Raw genomic sequence first — 25,249 nt, forward strand, 5'->3', positions numbered from 1 at the left:
ATTTATAAAACATTCATGCACATGTGCAGAATTCCCAAACAACAGCCCTCCATTAACACACCACACTGTGGTGGAACATTTGTTACAGATAAAATAATACCATCTGATTATTACCACATCCATAGTGTACATTTGGCTCACATTTTCCATACCGCCCATTATCAACACAGTTCATCTTTGGCATAGATGCAAGAATATTATATTATTACTACTAACCACAGTCCATAGGTCACTCCACTTTTTACCCATGCCTCTCCACATTCCCACAACCCTGCAAAAGTGATTCATATCTGCTCTAGCTAAAAAAAGGACATTCCTTCATCTGTACCATCAACCACAACTCTCATCCACCTCTTGGTTTACCATATTAGATTATTATCTAGTATGGTAGATTATTCTCTAGCATTCTGTCAATTGGCATTGACATACCTTCAGCCACATTCCCATTTATAAACTGTTACTCACTATGTGTTACCATCCACTCTATACATTTCCACACTTTTACAGTAAAGCTAATTAAAACCTCTACATACATTAAACATGAGTAGTCCATCTCAGTCCTCCTCTTATCTCCTTTAAGGATCCACCACCTACCACCAGGTCTTGAACATATTTTCCTACAAATTCTTCTAGAAGCTTTAAGGTTCTTGCTTTTATTTTTAGGTTTTTGATCCATTTTGAGTTCATTTTTGGATAAGGTGTGAGATAGGGGTCCTCTTTCCTTCTTTTGTCTATGGATATCCAGTTCTTTCAGCACCATTTGTTGAATGGACTGTTCTGCCTGAGCTGTGTGGGTTTGACAGGCTAGTCAAAAACCACTTGACCATACATGTGAGAGTCTGTTTCTGAACCATCAGTTTGGTTCCATTGGTCTCTGTATCTATCTTTATGCCAGTACCAAGCTGTTTTTACCACTATAGCAAGGTAATATAAAGTCTGGAGATGAGGTTCACTTTTCCTTTTTAAATGCTTCTGGCTAGTCAGGACCCCTTACCCTTCCAAATAAATTTGATAATCGTGTTTTCGATTTTTAAAAATATGCTGGTGGAATTTTTATGGGGATTGCATTGAATCTGTATATCAATTTGAGTAGAATTAACATATTAATGGTTTTTAGACTTCCAGTCCGTGAACTTGGAATGTTCTTCCAGTTATTTAGACTTTTTTTTGAAGTCTTTTAACACTGAGTTGCAGTTTTCTGAATGTAAGTGCTTTACATTCTTGGTTTATTTTCACCACTGTTTTGACACTTTGTAACTTTTATTGACATAATCTTCATTTCTAGACTCTCTTCCAGGCCTCTCTCTCCTGTCTTTTCTTTTTAGGCTCTAGCACACCCTTTAGTATTTCCTGAAAATCTGGTCTCTTGCTTAGAAATTCTTTCAGTTTCTGTTTATCTTTGAATATTCTAAACTCGCCCTCCATTTTGAAAGAAAATCTTGCCAGATATAAGATTCTTGGCTGGAAGTTTTTCTCTTGTAGTATCTTAAGTATATCATACCCTTGTCTTCTTGCCTTCATGGCTTCTGGTAAGAAATCAGCACTTAATCTTATTGGGTATCCCTTATGTATTATGCATTGCTTCTCTCTTACTGCTCTCAGAATTCCCTCTTTGTCTTTGCCATTTGCTATTCTGATTAGTATGTGTCTTGGTCTATTTGGACTTTTTTGGATGGGAGTACATCGTGCTTCTTGGACATGAATATCTATGTACTTCAATAGGGTTGGGAAATTTTCTACTATTATTTCTTCAAATATTCCTTCTGCCCCTTTTCCCTTCTCTTTCTGGAAAACCCATGACATATATATTTGTACATCTTTTGCTGTCATTTAGTTCCCCGAGACCTTGTTCAATTTTTTTCCAGTCTTTTCTTCACCTGTTGTTTTGTATGTTCACTTTCAGAAGCCATTTCTTGAAGCTCACCAATTCTTTTTTCTGCCTTCTCAAATCTGCTATTATATGATTCCAATGTTTTCAAATTATCATTTAAAATTTAAAAGAAAATTTCTTTCCTATAAGATCTGCTATTTTTCTTTGTATGCTTTCAAATTCTTCTTTGTGCTCATCCAATGTCTTCTTAATATCCTTAATCTTTTGAGCCATCTCATTGTTTGAACATCTATGATTAGTTGTCTCAACTCCTTTATGTCATCTGCAGGCTTATCTCATTCCTTTAACTGGGCCATAGCTTCCTGTTTCCTGGTGTGGATTGTAAATTTTTGTTAGTGTCTTGGCATCTGGCTTACTAGAGTATTTATTGGGTGCAGTTTTCCTCTTTAGTTTAGGGCTTCCTGTCCTTTCTCCCTTGCTTGTTGTGCAGTAGGAGCCAAAGATGCCATTGGCGCTGTAAGCTGTGGAGGCTCAAGCTGCTCTCATTGCCCCAGGGACTGATGAAGCTTTCCCCAACTTTCTCTTTTGCCAGGGGTAGGGACAGAGCCAGAGCTGAGTGGAATAATCCAAGTTGTGCAGGCCTAGACTGTAGGTGCCCAGAGAGACTAACAAAGCTTCACGCCCCTTTCTCCCCTGCCTGGGGCAGGGATGGAGTTGCAGGTATGGGCAGCAATCTATGCAGCAGGTCTAAGATGACCACAGTTGCCCTAGTAGACTTCTGATTATTCAGTCTGTGCAGCCAAAGGTACCTGCAGTTACCTGCATAGGCTGGTGCTGGGCCCACCAGCCTCCTCCCTGCCAGAGGTGGGCCTGATGCCTAGTCTAGGGCTGCAGGCTGAACTGGGTGAAAGAAACCAGTTCCTACTGTCACTGTGATTTTTGGTCAGCAGAGCTTTCCGTCATGCTGGGGGTGGAGACAAAATTGTGGCCCCTGGCCTCTTTCTGAGTTAGACAGGTTCTGACTTTAGCTGTTTTTAGGCTTATACTTTAGCCAGCCAAATTTATTCATTTGTAGCTGAAATTGGCAGCCAACTGCTTCCTCCTCCCCTGTTTTGGGGAAATGGAGCTTCCAATTCCAGCCACAGAAGAACTTTTAGGGTGGCTTGTGCCACCAGAGTAGGATAATCACCAGCCTCCACGGCTTGGCCTGTAACTTCCCAGAGAGGCTGGCGCAGGTCCTTGCAGCTTCCTCCCTGCTGGAGGTGGCACTGGGGCCTAGGCTAGAGCTGCAATCTGACCTAGATGGAAGGAAGCCGATCCCTACCAGCACTGGGATTTTAAGTCCACCCCTCATGCCAGGTGTGGAGTTAAGATGGCAGCTCATGCCCTCCTTCTGACTTGGACAGGCTCAAACTTAGCTGTTCTCAGGATTATACTTTAGCCTGCTGAATTTACTCATCAGTAGCTAAAGTTGCTGCCCAACCGTCTCTTCCTCCCCCATTTTTGGGAAGTGGAGCTTCCAATTCCTGCTGCAAAACAGCTCCCAAAGTGGCTTGTGCCTCCAGTGGAGGATGGGCACTGGCCTCTGGGGCATGGAGTGCTCTACTTATAAGTCTTCTCTGCAGATGGGCAGTCTCCTCCTTCAACTGCTTCAAGGATGTGGCAGGATGCTCTTCTGGTCTCCTGGAGCCCCCCAAACAGGTGCTTCAGCAGCTCCTGATAGCCCTCGTGTTCACTAATTTACCTGTAGCAGGAGTTGACTCTAGGAGCTCCTTACTCTGCCACCATCTTGCTGGTTGTCCCCCAAATGTTGCCTTTTTTAATAGTTAGTAGTAAACTTCATACAAATAAAGCACTTAATACCCAGCACACTGGAATAAAAACAAACATATATAGCCCTAGCCATAGGCCAGGCACTATTTTAAGTTCTTTGAATAAATTAATTTGGTCCTTACAACAATCCTTTGAGGTGAGTTACTGTTATTGGTCCCATTGTATAGATGGGGAAACTGAGGCAAAGCACCTAAGTAAGGTGTCCAAGGTCACACAGTTAGAAAATGGCAAAGCAAATTCAAACCCAGCTATCTGTTTCTGGAGACTGTTTTAAATACCACACCTGCCTCCCTATTATTAAGTGCTGACTATTATTATATAACTGTGTGCATAGGAGTATGTGTTAGGACCAAATAAAATAATCCATGCTAAGTACTTAGGGCAGTGCCTGGCATATAATAGTCAATATTAGGTTTTATTACTATTAAAAAAAACATCCTCATTTGGTCTCCATTTGGTCTCTCTTATCCTTCACAGTTCAATTTTGTTAGTTTTACCTAGTTCACTATATTTTTCTTGTCATAGCAATGAATTAATCTCCTTGTTACTAAATCTAATTAACAATTTGTATCCCTAAATTTACTGTATTGGTAGTAGTAATTCTAGGGAAACAATGTACAGGAGATACACATATAGAGAAAGCGTGTGTATATTTTGAGATTTTTAATGGAATAGATTCACACGACTGTGGGCATGGGCAAATCCGAATGCCGCAGAGCAGGCCGCAAGCTGGAAACTCCGACAAAGGTTTCAATGAATTCCCCAGGAGAAGCTGGCTGCCTGAAGTAGAGATGAGCATTCCCTCTCTGACTGCTGAAATCATCACTTCTCCTTTTAGGACCTTTGACTGATTAGATGAGAAGCCTCTCATAGTTGAAGGCATTGTCCTCAGTTGATTGTAGGTATAATGAGCCATAGATGCCATCAACGCACTGATGATTTAATGCACAAAATCTCCTCACGGTAACAATCAAGCCAGTGCTTGCTTGACCAGACAACTGGGCATCATACCCTGACCACATCAACACATAAATTTAACCATCAAATTTACTTTTCTGCAGAATTTAGTACCACTTGAACTTCCTTTGCTTCAAAAATTCTCTTCGCTTGGTCTCCATGTCAACACTGCCTCTGGGGTTTTCTCCTACCTTTTGGCTGTAACTTTTAACTCCTCATAGGCTTATTCATGCATATGCATAAGCATATTCACGCTCCTTAAATATTGTTCCTCCTCCATTTCTCACGTTGGCCCTCTTATTTTATTCACTCTTTCCGGGTATTTTCCACTCTCAAGGATTTAACTGCTTGTGTGCTGATGACTCACATACGAATCTTTAGCAGAGACTTCTCTCCTGACCTACAGACCTGATAGTCAACTACTCCCTGGCATCTCTGGGCATAAGGGAGTGGCAGTAGAAGGTAGAGGCTCCAAGGTGCCTGATACACCTTCTAACCCTGGGAATAGGCCCAAGCCTTGCTGTACCTGGTTCATGGTTCCATGGGGAGTCATTTAGACAGTAGACACTCATTCATTCATTGCCCAGACATTGATTTAGGGTCAACTGGGTGCCGGGTTTTATGCATATCAAATGCAAAGATCTGCCAGGTGACACCATGAGGTCTAAATTTCAGTTTTCACCTTCAAGGAATTGACAGTTGAGAGCAAGGTAAGGAAATGGGTAATATTTACATACAAGAATAAATACGTACATTTTTCGTGCTTCATTGACTGTCTTGCTAAGGAGGCTTTGCTTCCCTCTAAATTCCTCTCTGCCTCTGGCTACAGAGGGTCCTGGCACTGAGTTCTCCCTCTGCCCTAACTGCTCCAGGCTCTGTGGCATTAGACTGAAGTCCTTGGGAGTGTTTCTTGTAGGTTTCATATTGAGGAGGCCTTTCTTTATTCCTTTGGGTAACATGCCCCTAATTTGGTTGCAAGACATGCCTGGCTTCAAATTCTTTTCTGCTACAGATTTGCTGTATGACCATGAGGACAGTACCTATCTTTACTGGCCCCATTTCCTCAAATAGTCATGTAACACCTATTATGTCCAGTCCTTGCGCAGGGCTCTGAAGATACAGTGGTGGGTAAATATACCTGAAAAGGCTGCTGGCCTGTCTAGAATGGGCCACTCAGTAGAGGGTGGGCATGTCAGCTACCATCACTTGGAAGGAGAACTATCTATCAGATTTGGGTTCAAAAAGAATATAGCCAAACACTTGCTTGGGGTAGAAATATGAACCCTAAGACAGTCTGTGTGGGGCAGTGTGAAGGTAGGAAGGGCGTTTTCAAAAAAAGGCAGCTCCTTCTCTAGGTTACATGATCAGAAAAGGGATCCTAGAGGATGTGGCCTGGGAGCTAAGGTTATAATATTTGATAAAGAGTACTAGATAAGAACGCTAGCTCAGGTATAATTTAGTCTTCAATGGATTCTTCATCCAGTCACCCAAAGTATGTATTTATTTTTCCCAAAGTATTTTTTGAGCACCTACTTTGTGCTTTTCTGTGTATAACAGCCAGCAGGGGACCCAGATAGTTAAAATAATTTTTCCAGGTCACCCAGATGGAAAAGGCCAAAGCTAGGGTTAGAACTCAGGTCTCCCAACTCATTAGTGAGAGAATTCCCTGTAGCTAGGTTTCTACGCTTTATTCAAATGTCACCTCAGAGAGTCTTTCCTGACCCTTTCATCTAATATAACTCCCATCTGTCATTACGCCCTTATTCTACTACACTTTTCTTCACACCGATCAGTACCTGACATTATACAACACCTCCCCCTTTTCAAATCGTCTTTTTCCCAAAATAAAATGCCAGCGTGATGAGGGCAGGGACATCGTCCCTGAGTGGTCCTTGGCACGACAGCTGAAGAAGGCGTGTCGTCTCCCTCCACGGGGTCTGGTGCCCAGGGGATGCACTTTGCTTGCAGAATGTGGTCTCCGCACTCCAGCGTGGAGCCCCGCCCGCGTCCCCAGCGTCTGACTCAGACCTTCACGGCCTCGCTCCGGGGCTCCTGCCTCCTGAGCCCTCCTCTTACCCCTGGGCCTGGGCTCATGAGTTCTCCCCACCTAACAGGATGGCTCCTCCCTTCTTAGCTAGACAAATTCCTCTTCATTCATCACAGACCTACTCAGATGGTATAATTTCTCTCACCCAAGAAGTAGCAGTTGCTCTGTCATTTGTGCTCCCCAAGAAGCTGCATACCTTCCTGATAGTAACGATTACCTTTCATGCAGTCATTCACTGCACAAATATTGAGTGCGCATCACGTAGTGGGCACAATAGTCTTATTTTCTTAACCACTCGTCCCCTTAGACTAAACTGAGGAATCTTTGAACATGGGGATCCAGTTCCATCTCTTCTTGTGTCCCGCTAGAATCTTGCACAGGGTTGCACCCATTTCTCTTTTCTGCTTCCCCGACTTTCACTTAACCTACTAAGACTTAGGGTGTTCACAGTCTTCTCTGAAAAAGATTAGATGCTTCTGAAGGGCGCTGGAGAGCTCTAAGAGCCCTGTGAATCGTTTGGCGTTTCACCAGCCGCCAGCATCCTGAGGCAGAGCCGCCATCTTGCATCTCCACAGCTACCACAGAGAAGGAGGCCCAGGACGCGCTCAGTGCCGCCTCACGGGTGGTGAGCTCAGGGTCTTAGCTCTTCCATAGCTGTGCAGGCTGGAGAAAGAAGAGCCGGCTGGACGGTCCCTCCTCGGGTTTGACGGCTCCCCCCTCAGCCTGGCCAAGAGGCCGAGGCGGGGCCTGCTTTCCAAGGTGAAGGAGCGGAATCAACTACTGCCTGTTCCTGCTGTCCCAGTAGCACCGGGGGTAAAACAGCTTGGATAATAGGCCTCGGGCCGCCTCCTTTCATCTGCAGATTAATGCGGCCCGGACGTTTATCACCTTCTTAGCCAGGAAGGGCTTTCATCAGGCTCAGCTAACAGCTCGCAGTAGCCTCTGAAAGGACTTGGCACCTTGTCTTGAAGCCACAGGCTGCAGCGGCACCGAGTCACATCCATGACAATCCCCGTGAGGATATCCCTGCTTGTCAGAAAGGATAGTTCCTGCAGCGCAGGGCAAGATCAGTTTAATCAGTCAACTGCCTCCTCGGCACTGGAGGGGGGGTCCTCGGCCAAGCGGGCCCCTCTGTGAGTAGAATCCCTTTGAACGTTTTGCTGTTTGACAAATTCCCTTTTGCAAAGCAGTGAAGCAGAACTTGTCTAGTGGGGATTGTGTCTAAACTTGCTCAGCATTATTCTGTGCCAAGACCCTAAAAGGGACAGGCTGACCTCCCAACATGGCAAAAACTGCTCGTATATTTAGAATTCTCTAATCCAAAACCTAGTGAAAGGATTCTATAGTTCGTCATAACTTAACATCTTTTCACCTAGGGCTCAGCAGTCCCCTGCCTTTCAGCTGGGGACAGTCTGAGAGGGTTGACCTTCTAAATGCTTTGAAATGCTCTGAAAACGAGAAGGGGCAATTACCAAACACCCCCGTGAAGGGAGATTACAAGTCCTTTTTTTATTTTCCAATTCGAGGGCCCCGCGACTTCGCGGCCGGGACAGTTCAGCGGGAGGTGACAGGGCTCAGAGCCCCGGGGCTGCACCCCGGAGCAGCCCAAAGCACCTTTTCTTAGCAAAGGCAGTGGTCTGACGATTGTCCTGATCCTGCTTTTCTCCTTCCCACAAACGGTACTTTTATGGGTTCCCTCCTCTCTCCACTTTAGGTTACGTTTTCAGAATAAACGACCTCTTGAGGGACATATTTTTATGTCTGAATTTATCATTTCTCAGTTTTATTTGCCAAATCCACTGTTGATCTGCAGACGGTGTCTTTAAAATGTGCCCCGCTATAATCTGTATAATTCGAAGGGAAGATTATCATCTCTAGTTTACACATAAAGAGAAAAGGTGTCACTAAAAAGGGCACTAAAGATTGCCTGTAGGCTCACACCGTTTCGAAAGTCTGCTGTGCAAAACATTAAGTGAATCTTGGGAGAAGTGAACTGACATGTTGAAGGCCACACACTTTGCTAATACTTCAGGTTCTTCAGAGATGCCCCACCAAAAAGTGAGAGGCAGGACTTTCCTCACCTATTTATAGATAAAGAGCTTATGGAAGCGGGCAAACTTATCCAAAGTCCACATTCAGTAAGCAGCAGGGCCAGGATTCGAACCCAGTGCTAAACTAACTCCGAAGCTTCCTTGCTCTCTCCTTCAGGCTTCTCTGGCCAGGAGCTACGGCTTCATGCTCCCTGTTGAGCCAAGTCCCCGGCACTTTTAAAGACGCCACTCTTCGGAGAGATGCAATCCCCTCTACTGATCTGATTTGTAGAAACTGGCTACCAAATATGAAGATTCAGAGTCCCGCTTTGTTTTCTGAAGTAGTATTGCAAACATTCAAGAAATTATCACAAAATTTACTTGAATTTTCAGAGTTAAAAAATAACCATTTCCAAGTCAACGTGGGTAGGATGGAGGATGTCGGTGTGAGGAGAGAGCTGGATGCGGGGACAGGTCGAGTACCAAATCGCCCCAAGCTTTATCCTCTTCCTTCAGAACTCCACCCGTGGGTGCGAGCAGAGCTTGGGACGGACGCTGGGGGAGCATTTGTTAGGGACATCTCCTTCTTAGCGCCCTTTCTGATTTGCATTGCCTTTGCACAGGGTGCCAGGCATGTTAAGTATTTTATTTTTAAAGATTTATTTTTATCTATTTCTCTCCCCTTCCCGGCCCTCCCCGCCACCCCTGCTGTCTGCTCTCTGTGTCCATTCACTGTGTTCTTCTGATCCTTTTGTATTCTTGTCAGTGGCACCGGGAATCTGTGTCTCTTTTTGTTGCGTCATCTTGCGGCATCAGCTCTCCTTGTGTGTGGTGCCACTCCTGGGCAGGTTGTGCTTTCTTTCATGTGGGGCGGCTTTCCTTGAGGGGCGCACTCCTTGCGCGTGGGGCTCCCCTACGCGGGGGACACCCCTGCGAGGCAAGGCACTCCTTGCACGCATCAGCACTACGCATGGGCCAGCTCCACACGGGTCAAGGAGGCCCGGGGTTTGAACCCTGAACCTCCTATGTGGTAGGCGGATGCTCTATCATTTGAGTCAAATCTGCTTCCCTTAAGTACATTTTAAAAATAACCTTGAAGGCAAGGCAGTGAAGTAAAGCAACATGTTGGCAGTCGCTCTGTTTGCACCAGGATCTCCTCCCACTTCTACCGCTCCCTCCCTCGAGCAGGTTCCTGGCACCGCCTTCTAACCGAGCTCCTGCTCCAGAGCACGCCCTGCCCTGCACAGTCCACACGACAGCCAGCAGGCCCAACACGAGCCACAGCCCAGCAGGCCCCGGTGACAAGCTTCCCACGCAGCGCGTGGCGCTCAGTGGCTGAGCAAACCAAAGGAGGAAAGCTTCCCGTGACTTCTCATCTCGCTCCAAGATCCACACTGAGTCCACAAGGCCCTGCGGTGGACCTTGCCTGTTCCCCGCCGTGACCTTCTCTTCCCCTCTCCTGCCCACGTGCCTCGCTCCCGCTCCACGGCTTTCTTTCCTGTCCTCCCACAGGCCGAGCTTGCTGCTCCTGCTGGCTCTTCTCCCTGCCTGGCCAGCTCCCGGGTCTCCTCCTCGCCAGGCAGGCCTCCGCCCTGCCCGGAGCACTTCTGGACTGTGCTCCCACCCCACCCCTCTCACCCACTTTCCTCTCTCCCTGCGTTATTTTCTCTACAAATTACTGCATTGCACCTGCTATTACTAGAGTAACAGCACAGGAAAAGAGACTTTGTCTTGTTTGCTGCATCCCCAGAGCTTTTAACAGAGCCTGGCATGTAATATGCCCTTGATATTTGTTGAATGAATGAATGACACAAACCTTTGAACCCAAATCTGTCTTGAGGCCAAAGCCCATGATCTGACCATCAGCACACTGAGGTTTTTTTTTTTTTTAACATGCTGCAATTTTAAATGGAATTCTTAGTATCCACTCAGTCCTGGGCCAGGCTTGGTGCAGAGTTCACAGGCTCTGGTTTCCCAAACTATAACTGACTGTGGTGCCACACTCACTTGTTTTTGAGATCAACTCTACAGCCCCGTGCTGGAGAAGGGAGTGGTCAGCGAGGACCCAGGGGTCCTAGGGACGTGTAACTTGACACAGCCTTCACCAGTGGATGCAACTTGGGGTGGGGAGGGGAGGCTGTCAGGTTCTTACATAAAACTTAACTTAGTCTGGTGAGTTTATCTAGAAAAGAGTCTACTAAGTTTTAGGACATTCCAGCCTGAGGCCACTTGTTAGAACCTTCTGCTGGAAAAAACTCCCTGGCCCATTAATACAAGTAGTTACAGGCCAGCGAGGGAGGAGAAAGGGGAAACCAAGGCAGTGGGGATCCCTGTTTCCAACTGAGGATGCTGGTGATCTCGGGGAGGGTGGGTGGTGAGGGGCCCGGAACCTGGCTCACAACGGGGTTCAAATCATGATGGCTCTTGTCCTTAATCTAAAGCCATTCCCATGTGTGTGTGGGCCCATTGGAAACAGGGCCTCTCCAAGGGGTGATTTTTAGTTAAGCACCAGGATGGGCCTAAATCCTGTCACTGGTGGCCCCGTAGAGATGGCCACAGGAGAGGCAGGAAGCCACGGAACCTGGAGGAGAAAGGGAAGGGCCTCACCGCGTGGTGGACAGGCCACGGGATCTCGAGGCTCGCGGCCACCGGCGCCAGGAGGCCACGGGATCTCGAGGCCGCAGTCCTCCAGGTGAGGCATCGCCTCGCGGATACCTGGATTTGGGACATCCCTTAGACTCATAGCCGTGAGCTAGTCAATTTCCATCGTTGAAGCCACACCCTTGCGTGGTGTTTGTCTTAGGTGGGCAGTGTGGACAGCTACCTTGGCCTGGAAAGTCTCCTTTGTGAATTCCACCCTTTTTTTGAAAACACACCCCTGACATGGGGGGCTCATGGCAAAAGGCCATCTCCTGGGGTAAGAGGTTAGGGCAAAGCTGCTCTGCAGCATCATGTGTGTCCAGGTTATGGGACTGCCCGATCCTGGGTCATCCAGGAATTCCACAGAGGGCCGTGGCTTCAGTCATCTGCTCCTCAGACACCCCCACCTCCACCCATGGCTCCCAATAAAGTGCTGAGCAGGTGATCCCCGAAGACGAGGTCACCAGCTGATGAGGATGACGTACGCTGCACAGGATTAGCAGCCTGTCATCCGTCCCTTCACTCATTCGTTCCTCCACCAAGCAATGCCAAGCAATGTTCCAGCTGCAGGGGCTGTATCCTAAGGAGTTAGACTGTTTCCCTCCCTTGAGGAACTCAAGGTCTATTCCCAGAAAAAGCGCTATGCAGCGAGTTTCTTAACTCTCCCCCACGCTGCCCGGTCTGGGTCGAATGGAAACATCCATCACATGTCCAGGTTTGGGCACAAAAAGTGCCCCAGGAAGGGAAAGCCTTTGCTTAACTCTTTTTTTTTTTTCCTCTCAAGCCCTTCCCAGAAAGGTGATAATGGAAGATTTGGTACCAACTGGGCCAGAGGCAGGGAATTTGCATTTTAAAGTTCGACAGATATTTATGAGCCTTTTGATCTCCTTTCTCTCCTCCACCCTTCCCACCTTTGCCGGCCTCTTCCTCTCCCTCTCTCCCCACCCCCAATTCTTCACCCTGGAACCAGGTATAGAGGGTAGATGACTCCAGGTCTAGAGGCTTCTGGGATATATGCCCTGCTGGGATGTGTTTATAGCCATGGAGCTCCTATTTATACAACACCAGCTACCATCAGGTTCTTTCTAATTCCTGATCCTTACAGCCTCCCTGCTTGTTTCATGTTATTTATCTTAATTTTTAGGAAGAGGAGAAAAGGGAGGCTGGGAGAGCTTCAATAACCTGCCCCAAATCACTGATCTGAAGTGGTAGAGACAGAAATAAAACCCAGCTCCGGGGGCCTCTGAAGCCCTGATGAACTTTTCGAGTCAGACTGAGCGGGAGGCAAGGCTGGGTGTTGTGGCCTCTCAGCTAAGAGGCTTCTTGGAAGAGCTTACCCTGCATTCCAGAGCCCTTGCTGGGGCTCTTCTGGAAATGGCCCAATAAATGTCACAGTTTGATTTACTTGAGGACAAGCTCACAGCTGTCCCTCCCTCCGCACTCTTCGAAGGCTCTGACGTTTTCCCTTCCTTCTGCTCGGTCTTGCACACAGATGCTGCGACCCAGCAGCTGCTTGTCTTGGTTTGGAACCGGGGTCTGCAGCCCCGTGGGATCTGAACAGCGCTTCTCTCTGAACCAGAAAGTGCAGTGGAAACAGGCCTGTATATTTTTGCAGCTGGAAGGGATTCTGAAAAAGGATCTAGGAAAGTGAGGCTCAGAGAATGACTTAGGCAAGGCAGCTGGAGCCAGAGCGAGGAGAACCCAGTGTGTTTGCCATGTTAGAAGATAAAGGAAAGAAGCCACAGTGAGGAATTCCTCAGTGTGCCACGCGCTTTGTCTCACTGAACCTCCACTGCCAGCCAGAGGGGCACCATTTCTTATTAGCCCTCTTCTGCAGCTGGTCCTGGATCACATTAATACCTACTTGGGCTCTACCATGTGTACCTCGGGTGATTCCACATCACAGGCCCGTCCCACCGCGTATGGTGGGGGACAGCGAGGAGCACAGCCAGTTCCTCGCTGAGGGGACTGCTCTGCCTCTGAAGAAGCCCACAGAACCACGGGAGGGATTCAGTCTGTAGCCCAAAGTCATCTGGCAGTCACCAACCCCTGCCCCGGGAACCACCTGCTGGCAGGGCACACTTGCCAACTAGCAGCCTCTCGCCAGATTTTGAGACTGAGTCAAAAGATTTTGCAAGTTCCCATCTTCTTCGGAAATCCATCCCCCTTCCTAAAAGACGGGGCCTTGGAACTGCCAGATGGGGAGCTGTAAGGCAGTCGCCGCTGGTTGCTGAGCCTTCCCTGTTGAGGTTGAGAGATCAGGTTCAAAGCTCAAACCACGGCTTCCCCACCCCTGGCCACCATCCTATTCCCCAGTCCCCATCCCATCCCCAATCCAGGGCAGGACGGCCTCTCCCTTCCCCGGAATGGGTCTTTCTGAAAGCCTCTGGACTGGGCCAAGCTGGAAGCCCGACTGGGAGCCTGAGGCATCTGTCTGTCCTCTCCGTCCCAATCTCAACCTCACAGCAAGGTTCCTTTCCAGGAACAAGAGCTGCAGAAGCAGAAATCACCCCTCTTTAGCACCCAGGGCAGATATTGGTGGGAACTGGGCTGCTCCTATAGGAGCTGTCCTCTGAACGGACCCCTGCCAGCTCTGCAGCGGAGGGTCCCAGCATTTAGAACAGCGCGGAAAGGAAGGGATGCTGGTCAAGTCTGTACATCTCACCCGGCAAGCCCTGGCCCACCCTCAACTGCTCAAGGGACAATTCCCACCATTTCTACCAGGACGTCTTCTTTGCCCATCCTCCCAGTCTCCTCAGGAATGAGGTATCCCCACACTTAACTATCTTGAAAGAGTTGTGCCTCGAGGGACCCCTTTGAACTCCCTACCTAAGGAAACTTTTCTTAATCTTCCCCTCCCTCCTGAGATGGCTCCCTCATCTGCTCATTGTTTTGCTTGTGTCTGCTCATTGACTATCTGCTTGTTGTGTCTGTTTGTTGTGTCCACTTATCTTCTCTTTAGGAGGCACTGGGAACTGAACCTGGAACCTCCAATGAGGTAGGCGGACACCCAACTGCTTGAGCCACATTTGCTTTTCTCAATCTTGATATTCCCGGTTCAGGAGCAAATAATTGACTCTAATGAGAGTGTCACTAAAGATCCCTTCTGGGCATTGTTTGCAAGCTTGCCAGTGATGACATTTTCTTTTCTTTAAAAAGCACTCATCATTTTTAAAATCCATCCCTCTGGTAGCTTTTGGCCTTTTTTGAGTTACACAAAGCCTTAAAACCTTATGAAATCCATAGAGCTCTTTCCTGGTAAAATGCACCTGGGCACAATGATTTTTGCATGCCATGTGTGACACCCTGAAGCCCATTCCACATCCCTCTCACATTAAGAACCTCTCCTCTCTGTAAATTGTATTTTTAAAAAAATATATACATCACACACACACAAATGTTACATTAAAAAATATAAGAGGTTCTCAAATACGATTTACAAAAAGGATGGGGTGGGGGGGGTGGGAAGTGGGGCATATGGGAACCTCTTATGTTTTTTATGTTTTTTTTATGTTTTTTAATGCAACCTTCTTTGTGATCTATTAACTTTAATTTAAAAAGTGGATGTGCCACAATGATGGAAGAGGTTGTTGATGTGCAAAGGGTGGGGTGGGTGGGGTGGGGGGTATACGGGGACCTCATATTTTTTTAATGTAACATTTAAAAGAAAATAAGGGGGAAAAAAGGAGAAAATGGTGTAAAATAATAATAATAATAAAAACTTTCATTAACTAAAAAAAAAAAAAAAGAACCTCTGCCCTTGACACAATTCCCCGGGCATCCCCGGTATGTACGTGGGCTTCTGGTACGTTATAGATACAGTACTTGGGAAACGTGTTTCATGCTGAATGGACTAACGACCCTGAAAGCCAGAAGTTTGCTGATTCTCACAAAGCCAGCTTGTTGATACCCTGCGAAGGAGGTAGTTGCTCTTCTCTCCCAACAGGGATGGCTTTGAGTGAGACCTTAGTGGAGAAACAAGAGGGTGTAGGGGACAAAGCCAGAAAGGAAGACATCCTGGGACGGCATGTGCTGGATCAAATGCCGGGTGGGTGATCCCGGGGTGTACAAACCTCTAAACCAATAGCTGCCAAACGTAGCCTTCCTAGGACTCAGCTGGAGAGTCTGTTATGAAGCAAATTACCCCCCCCCCCATCGATTCTGATTTGGTCATTAGAATACAATTAGAGAATCATTGCCACCGATCAGAGAGAGGTGAGGGGCCCTGGAGAAAGAAACGGAGAGGAGGAAAATCAGAGAGCTTTGAGGCACCGATCAGTCCTGTAGCACTGTCAGAAGAACAAATCTCTTTCCTCTCTCCCTCCTACCTCACTCTCTCTCTCACACACACATCGCGCCCTCCTCTTTTGACTCCACTGTGGCTGTAAAGTGCTTTTGAAAGCAGTCACTTTACGGAGTGGGGAAGTGATCAGCTATTTGCCTGTAGAGGTTTCCTTCTTGTGACAGTATTACTTCTGCTTCAGGCCTGTCCTTGCCTGGGAAGGGACCACTTGCAACAACTGAGGCAGCAACTGAAGCTGGAACCAGCTCACAAAATGTGGAGGTGGGAAGGCCAGCCCCTGCGAGGTGAGCTAGGTTTATTTTTAATTTTTTAAAATGCAGTTTTATTGAGATACATTCGCATACCATGCAACCCATCCAAAGTATATAATCACTGGCTTTTAGTATAATCAGAGTTGTGCATTCATCACTGCAATCAATTTTGGAACATTTTCATTACTCCATAAAGAAACACCCGTGTCCCTAGATGCTTCTCGGTAATTCTCTTTAAAGGACGTACCACAAGAATGACGGTCTCACAGCTACTCCTAGTTTACGGATTACAGAAAGGCTGGCCTCCTCGGAGGCCGAAAGATAACCAAACTGCACCGAGTTTTTCCCAGTGCAGTTCCCCAGACTGGGACTGGATAGGCTGTGGAAGGCTATGGAAGCTGTGGAAGGCTATGGAAGGCTGTCGAAGGCTGTAGAAGGCTGTGACAGGCTGTGGAGGCTGTGGAAGGCTGTGGAAAGCTGTGGAAGGCTATGGAAGGCTGTGGAGGGCTGTGGAAGGCTGTGGAGGGCTGTGGAAGGCTGTGACAGGCTGTGGAGGCTGTGGAAGGCTGTGGAAGGCAATGGAAACTGGAAGGCTGTGGAGGCTGTGGAAGGTTGTAGAGGCTGTGGAAGGCTGTGGAGCCTGTGGAAGCTGTGGAAGCTGTGGAGGCTGTGGAGGCTGTGGAAGGCTGTGGAGGCTGTGGAAGGTTGTAGAGGCTGTGAAAGGCTGTGGAGCCTGTGGAAGCTGTGGAAGCTATGGAGGCTGTGGAGGCTGTGGAAGGCTGTGGAGGCTGTGGAAGGCTTTGGAAGGTTGTGGAAGCTATGGAAGAGTGTGGAAGCTGTGGAAGGCTGTGGACACTGTGGGAGGCTCACCCGAGGAATTCTGTGAAACCCACAGGCCTGGGCCTCACACCTGTGAGTTTTGGCTCATTAGGTTTGGGCCGGGACCCAAGAAACTATACTTCAAAAAAAAAAAAAAAAAAAAACTCCCAGGTAGCTCTGACGGGCAATCAGACTTTGAAACCTCAGGGGGAGTCAAGCGCCATAAAATCAGTGTTGGTTCTCCAGCTGGCTGAGGACAAAATTCCCACCCAGGATCTAGGCTTTCCTGCTCCAGACCTTTTCCCCACAAGCCTGTTTCAAGACCTGGTTCTGATGTCACTTTTTTCCCGGAAGCCTTCTGGATCCCCTGACTGAAATGTCTGTCTCCCTTCTCTCTCCTTCCATAGCACATTTACAATGTCTGTATAGCATTTTATAGTATCATCCCTCTCCTCACGTGACGGTTATTTACCCACAGCTCTATCCACTAGAAATACAATGCCAGCCATGTATATAATCTTCAATTTTCTAGTAGCCACATTAAAAAATATAAAATAAAAGTCAACAGGTGACATGAATTTTAATAACACATTTGACTTGACTCAATATATCCAAAATGCTATTATTTCGATGGGTAACCAATATAAAAAGGAGTAAGGCTTCTACATTTTTAATTCATAGGAAGTATTTGAAATCTGGTGTGTATTGTACATTTGTCGCACACCTTGGCATTGACTAGCCACATTTCCAGGGCTCAGCGGCCACGTGTGGCCGGGCCCTGCTGTCCTGGACAGCTCCACACTGGGCTGTGGGCAGGTCTTTAAATTTCACCCGTGGGACCTCAGGCTGAGCTCAGCCTCTGCCCAGTATAGGTGCTTAGTAAGTATTTGTCTGAATTGATTAAAATGCAAGTTCCTCCATGAGAGAGAGCCCTTTAGTGTTTTTTGCTTGGTCAGTTGATTGTTTTCAGGTACAGCATCTCGGTGGACTCGAGTGGGTGACAGATACACCACCTCAAGGAAAGGAGAAGCCCTCCAGGGCAGGTTTCATCTGAGCGGAGCGGGGGAGCCTGGAGACGCAGGGTGTTGCGGGCAGCAGGAAGAGGCAGTGAGCTGAAGGGGCAGTAGCAGTGACTTGTCCATCATTGTGACTTGTCCGCATTGGACCACCGCGACGGCATCTGATCAGAGCAGATCGGAGGAGGTGGCGGCTCGGAACCCGGCTTCATGCTCCCCCATGCAGGACCTGACGGATGTCTGCGGCGGAAGCACTCCACGGGCTGTAATGTGAAGTCGCTAAAGAAAAGCTGCAGCAAAAACTGTTCTGCGAGAACGTCTTCCTAACACAGTCCAGACCCTGGCCAGGGCCTTCCCAGGAGAGATCTTTCGTGCTCCTCATAATTCAGCCACGGTTGGTTCAATGAAGAGAAGGGGCTATCACTTTTGTCAATAAAGAATTGCCTCCTTGGGAGTTCCCACCAACTTCTGAGGCTACCTTTCCTAGAAAGACGCCTCCTGAGGAATTCAGAGGTCTAGCCCCTTTCTCCTGTGCCCTCTGAGGTCAAGTACTCAATGCACAGAGGTCCAGGGGACTGGGGTCTGGAGCTCTCTGAGTTTGGTGGTCACTAGTAGTTTGATAAATTTCAGCCAAGCACCCACGGGGGGCCAAATCCTGGGATGGATCACTGTATCTCACGCAAGGCCTCAGTGGACGGTGGAAAGAGCTCAGCCTCTGGGCAGCGACAGCACATTCTCCAACACTAACCCGTCACTTCATTTAGAGCATCTGTTGCGTTAAGGCTCTTCCCTTGCACACTTCCCGAAAGGGCTTGAGGGTGGCTCGTGCAAGGCACTGAAGCAAACGGTAAGGACTTGGACCACTAGTAGGTGACCTCCAGCATGGCACCTTACCTCCTTAAGCCACAGCTTCCTCAACTGGAAGATACGGGCAGTAACAGGACCCACCCTCCAGGGTTATGTGATGATCAAACTGTAGATAAAGTGCCCTCAAAATGCATGGGAAGTGCTCCACAAAAGCTCATAACAATTAGAAAATTAAACACAAAATAAAATGGGGTGGTTTAACGTAGAAACAGCAGTAGATATTTTCAAACAGGCAGATGCTGACTATATGTGCACAGCAAGTGATGGACAACAGAGGGAGATGAGAAGAAAGACCATTCTGCCCATCGCCAGCTCATGGCCTGGTTGGGGAAACTATAACATCGTAGGAAAATCTTGTACTGGGCTGGGTAGCCCCAGCTCAGAGCCTAATGGCAGACACCGAGGGGTTGCCTGGTAGAACAGGCCTTAAAGAATCATCAGGAGCCAGGTAAGCAGTAGGAAGGGACCACTCACCTTGGTCAGAAAACGTCCATGCGTCAAGGCTCAGCCATGGGTATGAACAGCCCAACCTCCAGGGGCAGTGATAAGGGTACATCCAGACTGGAGGGAGAGAGGAAGGTGGGAAGGAATGGGGAGACTCAGGGACTGGGGAGATGGGCACTAACAGCATCAAAAAGGAAAACAGAGCAGACTCACCAGCAGGCACAGTCCCTGCAGCCCAGGTGACATCCGCAAGAGCCATAAAATGGCAACAATTTGTATTGAGGGGAAGGGGTGGAAAGGTGGGCACGTGTTGCTCCTCACCCAGGCACTCCTGGGGCCAGCTCTGCTCAGGAGTTCGGCTGCGGTGCCCACCACATGTGGCTGCCCTGATTCAAAGTGTCCATTCCCTTCTTAGGAATGTCTGGGGACAGCTATTTTAACACTTACCTTCTCTGCCTGGCTTCTCTCTCCCACTCCGCACAGCTGGCCTTCTCGTGAAGGATGGCTGGATTATCCCTTGGGGACATTTTGAGCTCTGGGCAGCGAGAGCACTGGGCTCATGCATCTGGGCACAGTGGCCCTGGCAGGATTGCCTCTCCTCTTGCTCTTAGAACCCACCTCCCGGCAACAGTTGTCGGGCCGCTGCCGGCCACAGCTGCAACAATGGGCCATCGTTTGAGCGTGGACGACAGACTCAGCCCCGAGGGGCAGCTGCTCCGTAGAGCCCCCAGGTCCCACCACAAGGACAGCCTTTCTCCAAGCAGCCACAGCTCCAGGTTTTCTAGGAGGATCACCTTCTCACAGTGGCAGGGTCTTGTAGTTGTGCCACTAAGTAGTAGCATCACCTGAGGCGGGCACCCAAGTCCTCCTTGCCCTTGGTTTCCTCAGGCCTCTAATGGAGAGAACGTTTCTCATCTCGTGAGGCTGTGGTGAAGCTCCAGAGACTTGCTAGAGCTGAAAATCTCTTACAAGCTGTACAGCAACGTTCCTATATTATTATTGAGGTCCTTCTCCCCGAGCCTGGTGAAATCATTTCCGATCAATATAGAACATCACGAGAAACGGACTTTGGCCCAGTGGTTAGGGCGTCCATCTACCACATGGGAGGTCTGTGGTTCAAACCCCGGGCCTCCTTGACCCGTGTGGAGCTGGCCCATGCGCAGTGCTGATGCGTGCAAGGAGTGCTGCGCCACGCAGCGGTGTCACCCACGTAGGGGAGCCCCACGCGCAAGGAGTGCACCCATAAGGAGAGCCGCCCAGCGTGAAAGAAAGTGCAGCCTGCCCAGGAATGGCGCCGCCCACACTTCCCGTGCTGCTGACGACAACAGAAGCGGACAAAGAAACAAGACGCAGCAAATAGACACAGAGAACAGACAACCGGGGGAGGGGGGGAATTAAACAAATAAATAAATCTTTAAAAAATATATATATATAGAACATCACAATAAAATTCCAAAATGGGTTTCCCAGATTAATGGTCAGGTGAATGAGGACTTGGGGAGGCAGAGGGGCTTTCTAGGGCAGACACTAGGCCGTGGTTGGGACTGGTGGGATTTGAGAGGTCAGGGGACACAGAGGGAAACTGCCCGGGGGAAAAGGGAGAGAGGAGGAAACCTGGTCTAGAGACAGTGAAGAGCCAGCCTGCAATGGGGGCCGGGGCGTGTAAAGCTGGGAGGGTAGAGGGTCAGACCCGGCCAGCCCTACCCAGGGGGCAGAGACGTGGTCAGGTGGGGAGGGCCAGTTGGTTTCCCTCCCTCTTGGTTAAGTGTGTGGAGTGGGTGTGTACGACTCAGTGTGTATGACTCGTGGGTGTGTGCAATTCACAGGTGTGTATGACTCATGGGTGTGTATGACCAAGACCCAGTTCTGGGCGCAGGCCCCAATCAGTACCGACATCCAGGTTGCGCCAGCCCAGGGAGGGTCAGCACGTCCTCTCCAGATCGACGCATTGGAGGCCACTGGCCTGACCATAGATCCCACAGTGAAGCCAGCTGCACAGCAGGTGTAGCCAGCAGGAGCATTCTAGGGTGTGCTACTTTGCTTACGGCCTGTCCGAGAGCAAGTTGTATGGGCCTTGGAAAGGCCACCCTGCTCCAAGGTGCAAGAGGCTGAGCTGGGCAGCCTGGGGGCACTTATGCCCACCACATCCCCCGCCTCCTACTCTTGACGGAGCTGTGGGCTTTGGCACGCCCACTGATGAGGGTACATGGGTGAGGTTCGATTATTCTGAAAAAGGCAAGGAATTTAAAGGTCTAAGAGCATTTAGTCCATTCCCTGTCTCTCGTGGTTTCTTTGCTGTTCAAAGGTCAATACAAGTGGGCTGGGCCTGGGAAGTGCTCCTGCCATCTTGTGCCCTAGGGGTCACTCATCTGTGAAAGTCTGAGGCTCCTTACCATGAAAAAAGGAGAGGACCCTGGGAGCCCTGCTTTAAGAAGCAATTGTGTTCATGTTGTATTTGCTGCAGCTGATGTACAGATATTGAATCATAGCTACCAAGCATGGTTCCATTTTGGTTTTCATTATGGTTTATATAAAGATCATTGCTGAGCAAGGGGGAAAAGGGTTTGATGTTGGATATATAGGAGTCCCCTCTATTGTATAGGTGAGTTTACTATGATTTAAAACTTTTTTGAAGACAAAATTAAAAACAAAAAAAAGGATATGGACACTGAGGAATGAATGAAAGAGATTGTCTTGCCACTGTACATACAAGGCAACACCTGTTACAGTGATGAAAGGCAAAATATCAAAAACAAAGTTTTATGATATTTTTCATTTTTTAATACACCATTTTTTACTTTATTTTAGTTTTTCTAAATTAGTATTATTCTATTTCTAATCTTTAAACTTATCATTACTATTTCATTTACCCACTAATTGAATTTTGGAATATATTAGGCTTCATTTTTGAAGAAGTTTTGGACCACAGAAGGGTTCGACTATGGCAGGGGAGGAATACTGGTGTGGGGTTTCATTGATGGGTGACACATCGTTGGGAGGGAGTTCTCCAAGGCATGCATATAGGGTACATAAAAATGTTGAAATATTCATTGGGTATTTTCATAGTAGTTACAGTTACAAACGACAACTGGGGGAGTGCTGAGTTCCTAGCCAGGGGAGTTCTGTCACATCCTCCAATGGAAAAGCAACAATCCCCCAAGTGCAAGGGCAAAGACCATTGAAGAAGGGTGGTCCAATGATGAGCCCTTGAAACTGATGACTATGCTTATGAGCCTATGTGCCTGAAATTTCAACTAGGCCTAGAGCTGCAGGGTGCCTAAGAGTTACCTCCTGAGAGCCTCCATGTTGCTTAAATGTGGCCACTCTCTAAGACAAACTCAGCATGTAAATGCATTACCTTCCCCCCAGGGTGGGACATGACTCCTGGGGATGAGCCTCCCTGGTGCCGGGGGATTACTTCGAATCACCAGCTGGTGATGCAACTAGAAAAAGACCTTGAAATGGTAAAGACAAATGAGTTTATATGGCTAAGAGACTTCAAAAAGAGTCGGGGCGGCAGACTTGGCCCAGTGGGGTGGTGGACTTTGCCCAGTGGTTAGGGCATCCGTCTACCACATGGGAGGTCCGCAGTTCAAACCCCGGGCCTCCTTGACCCATGTGGAGCTGGCCCATGTGCAGTGCTGATGTGCGCAAGGTGTGCCCTGCCATGCAGGGGTGTCCCCCGTGTAGGGGAGCCCCACGCTCAAGGAATGCGTCCCGTAAGGAGAGCTGCCCAGCACAAAAGAAAGTGCAGCCTGCTCAGGAATGGTGCCTCAGACACGGAGAGCTGACACAACAAGATGATGCAACAAAAAGAAACACAGATTCCCGTGCCACTGACAACAATGGAAGCGGACAAAGAAGACACAGCCAACAGACACAGAGAACAGAGAACAGACAACCGGGGTGGGGGGAGAGGGGAAGGGGAGAGAAATAAATAAATAAATAAATCTTTAAAAAAAAAGAGTCGGGAGGTCATCAGAGGCATTGCACTTATGCACATCTCAGCAGGATCCCAGAAATAGCCAAAGGAGATACAACCCCAGGCACTGCTGCTCCTGAGGGCTATGGAGACACACAGGTTCTATGGTCATGGCAGATGGCTCTGGAGTTCAATGCCTTGTCAGTGGGCCCTACTTTGGAATTTGTGTTCCTGAGTGTGGTGGGGTGGGACTCAGATGTGACCTTTCTACACATGCGTCTTCTGTCACTTTTACTGAACCTGTGGTTGGCGCTGGAGTTGGCGTACACTCAGGAGACTTTAATCTCTGGACTGGCCATGTGCCAGCTGGAGCCTGAGCCACAGCAGACTTGCAACTCCTACTCTCTGGTTCACTGGACTTACCCAGGTCAGCTAACAGAGAGGTGAAGATGGTCAACTACCACACCAGGGAACCAAGAGTGCCTACAACTAAAAGCAGGAGAATCCCATCCATCAGTCATGTGGGACCTAAGTCCCCTTTCAATTTAGAGGTGGAGTGGACATCACCATCCCAGAGTCCACAGGATGGAGGAATAAAATATGGGTTAGAGTGGACTTACTGGTATTCTATTATAGAACTATTATGACTAGCAATGGAAGAAATTGTATCATTGATGTGGAGAAAGTGGCCATGGTCGTTGCTGAGGGCAGGGAGAGGGAAGAAGAGATGTGATGAGGGGGCATTTTCAGGACTTGGAGTTGTCCTGAATGATATTGCAGGGACAGATGCTGACATTATAAATATCCTGCCATAACCCACTGAATTTACTGGGGAGAGTGTAAAGTACAATGTAAACTATAATCCATGCAGTGCAGCAGTGCTACAAAATGTATTCATCAAATGCAATTAATGTACCACAATGATGAAAGACATTGTTGATGTGGGAGGAGAGAAATGGGATGGGGAGGCAGTGGCCACTGGAGGTTCTGAGGGCAGGGAGAAGGAAAACAGGTGTCATATGTGGGTATTTTTGGGACTTGGGAATTGTCCTGAATGACAGTGCAACAAGATACAGGCATTACATATCCTGTCATAACCTACAGAATTGGGTGAGAGAGAGTCTAAACTACAATATAAACTATAATCCATGCTTAGTGGCAATGCTTCAAAATGAATTCTGTTGCAGCGAATGTAGCACACTAATGAAGGATGTTGTTAATGTGGGAAAATGTGGTGGGTGTAGGGAGAGGGGCATATGGAAATCCCCTATTTTTTTTTAAGATTTATTTATTTCTGCCCCCTCTACCTCATTGTCTGCTCTTTGTGTCCATTTGCTGTGTGTTCTTCTGTGTCTGCTTGTCTTCTCTTTAGGTGGCACTGGAAACTGATGCTGGGACCTTCTGGAGTGGGAGAGAAGTGCTCATCTCTTTTGCCACCTCAGGTCCCTGGTCCGCTGTCTCTCTTATTGTCTCTCTTCTGTGTCTTTTTTTGTTGCATCATCTTGCTGCATCAGCTTTCCACTCGGGCCAGCACTCCTGCTCAGGCCAGCTTGCCGTGGGCCAGCTCACCTTCACCAGGAGGCCCTAGGAACTAATCCCTGGACCTCCTATATGGTAGATGGGAGCCCAATCACTTGAGCCACATCTCTTCCTTCCCCTATATTTTTTCTGTAACATTTATTTTATCTAAGCATCTTTAAAAATATACATATATGTGTGTGTGTATATATATATATATATATATATATATTTTTTTTTTTTTAAAGCAACCCAGCCCCTCTCCCCAGGTGCTTCTTGGGGCCAGGGGAGGATGGTTGTGTACGTGCCATGTGCCTCCTTGCACAGCAGCTGATTCGAGGCCCAAGGCGAGCACCAGCCTCCAGAGGACTGAGAAGGACCTGGGCACTGCCAGGGGCAGACAGAGCTGGAGCTCGTCTTCCAGAGCAACAACTTCGCCTCTCTTTCATCTTTCTTTTTTGTGCTCTGCTGAGCCTCCTCCCCATGTCTTTCTACTCCATGCTAGCCAAGCTGTTCTTACGAGGACTGAGCAAACCTGGTCAAATCCTGCATGTAAAAGTCTTTTGTCCTTTTATTTTTATTATTTTAAATGTATATGTATTAACCAGATGCTTTGATTCAACTAGAGGGCAACTGATTTTTGAGACTTTTTTCCATTTATACATGTACTTACTCAGGCAAACTTTACACAGTCACTGCTTTAAAAATTAGTAACTATTTAAAGTTTAGAAAAACATTCAAGGCTGAAACTCCTCCACTGAGCTAAACCCA

General features: G+C 48.0%; 1 protein-coding gene across 3 annotated transcripts in view; it reads right to left on the bottom strand.

Annotated features, from left to right (window-relative positions):
* The window catches only part of SMC6 (structural maintenance of chromosomes 6), a 169,350-nt gene extending 149,743 nt beyond the window's left edge, over positions 1-19,607 (bottom strand). For 2 of the 3 annotated variants that reach the window (XM_058288094.2, XM_058288091.2), the window contains exons 1-2: positions 19,486-19,607; positions 19,069-19,155 (exon numbers count right to left, since the gene is read on the bottom strand). In XM_058288094.2, coding sequence (XP_058144077.2) covers positions 19,069-19,155; positions 19,486-19,603 — 205 coding nt within the window. In that variant the 5' untranslated portion in view covers positions 19,604-19,607. The remainder of the gene's footprint in view (positions 1-19,068; positions 19,156-19,485) is intronic. The other variant, XM_058288093.2, reaches the window with a different exon arrangement.
* Positions 19,608-25,249: the final 5,642 nt, after the last annotated feature.

Source organism: Dasypus novemcinctus, chromosome 25 (assembly GCF_030445035.2).
Source record: "Dasypus novemcinctus isolate mDasNov1 chromosome 25, mDasNov1.1.hap2, whole genome shotgun sequence".
Classification (NCBI taxonomy): Eukaryota; Metazoa; Chordata; class Mammalia; order Cingulata; family Dasypodidae; genus Dasypus; species Dasypus novemcinctus.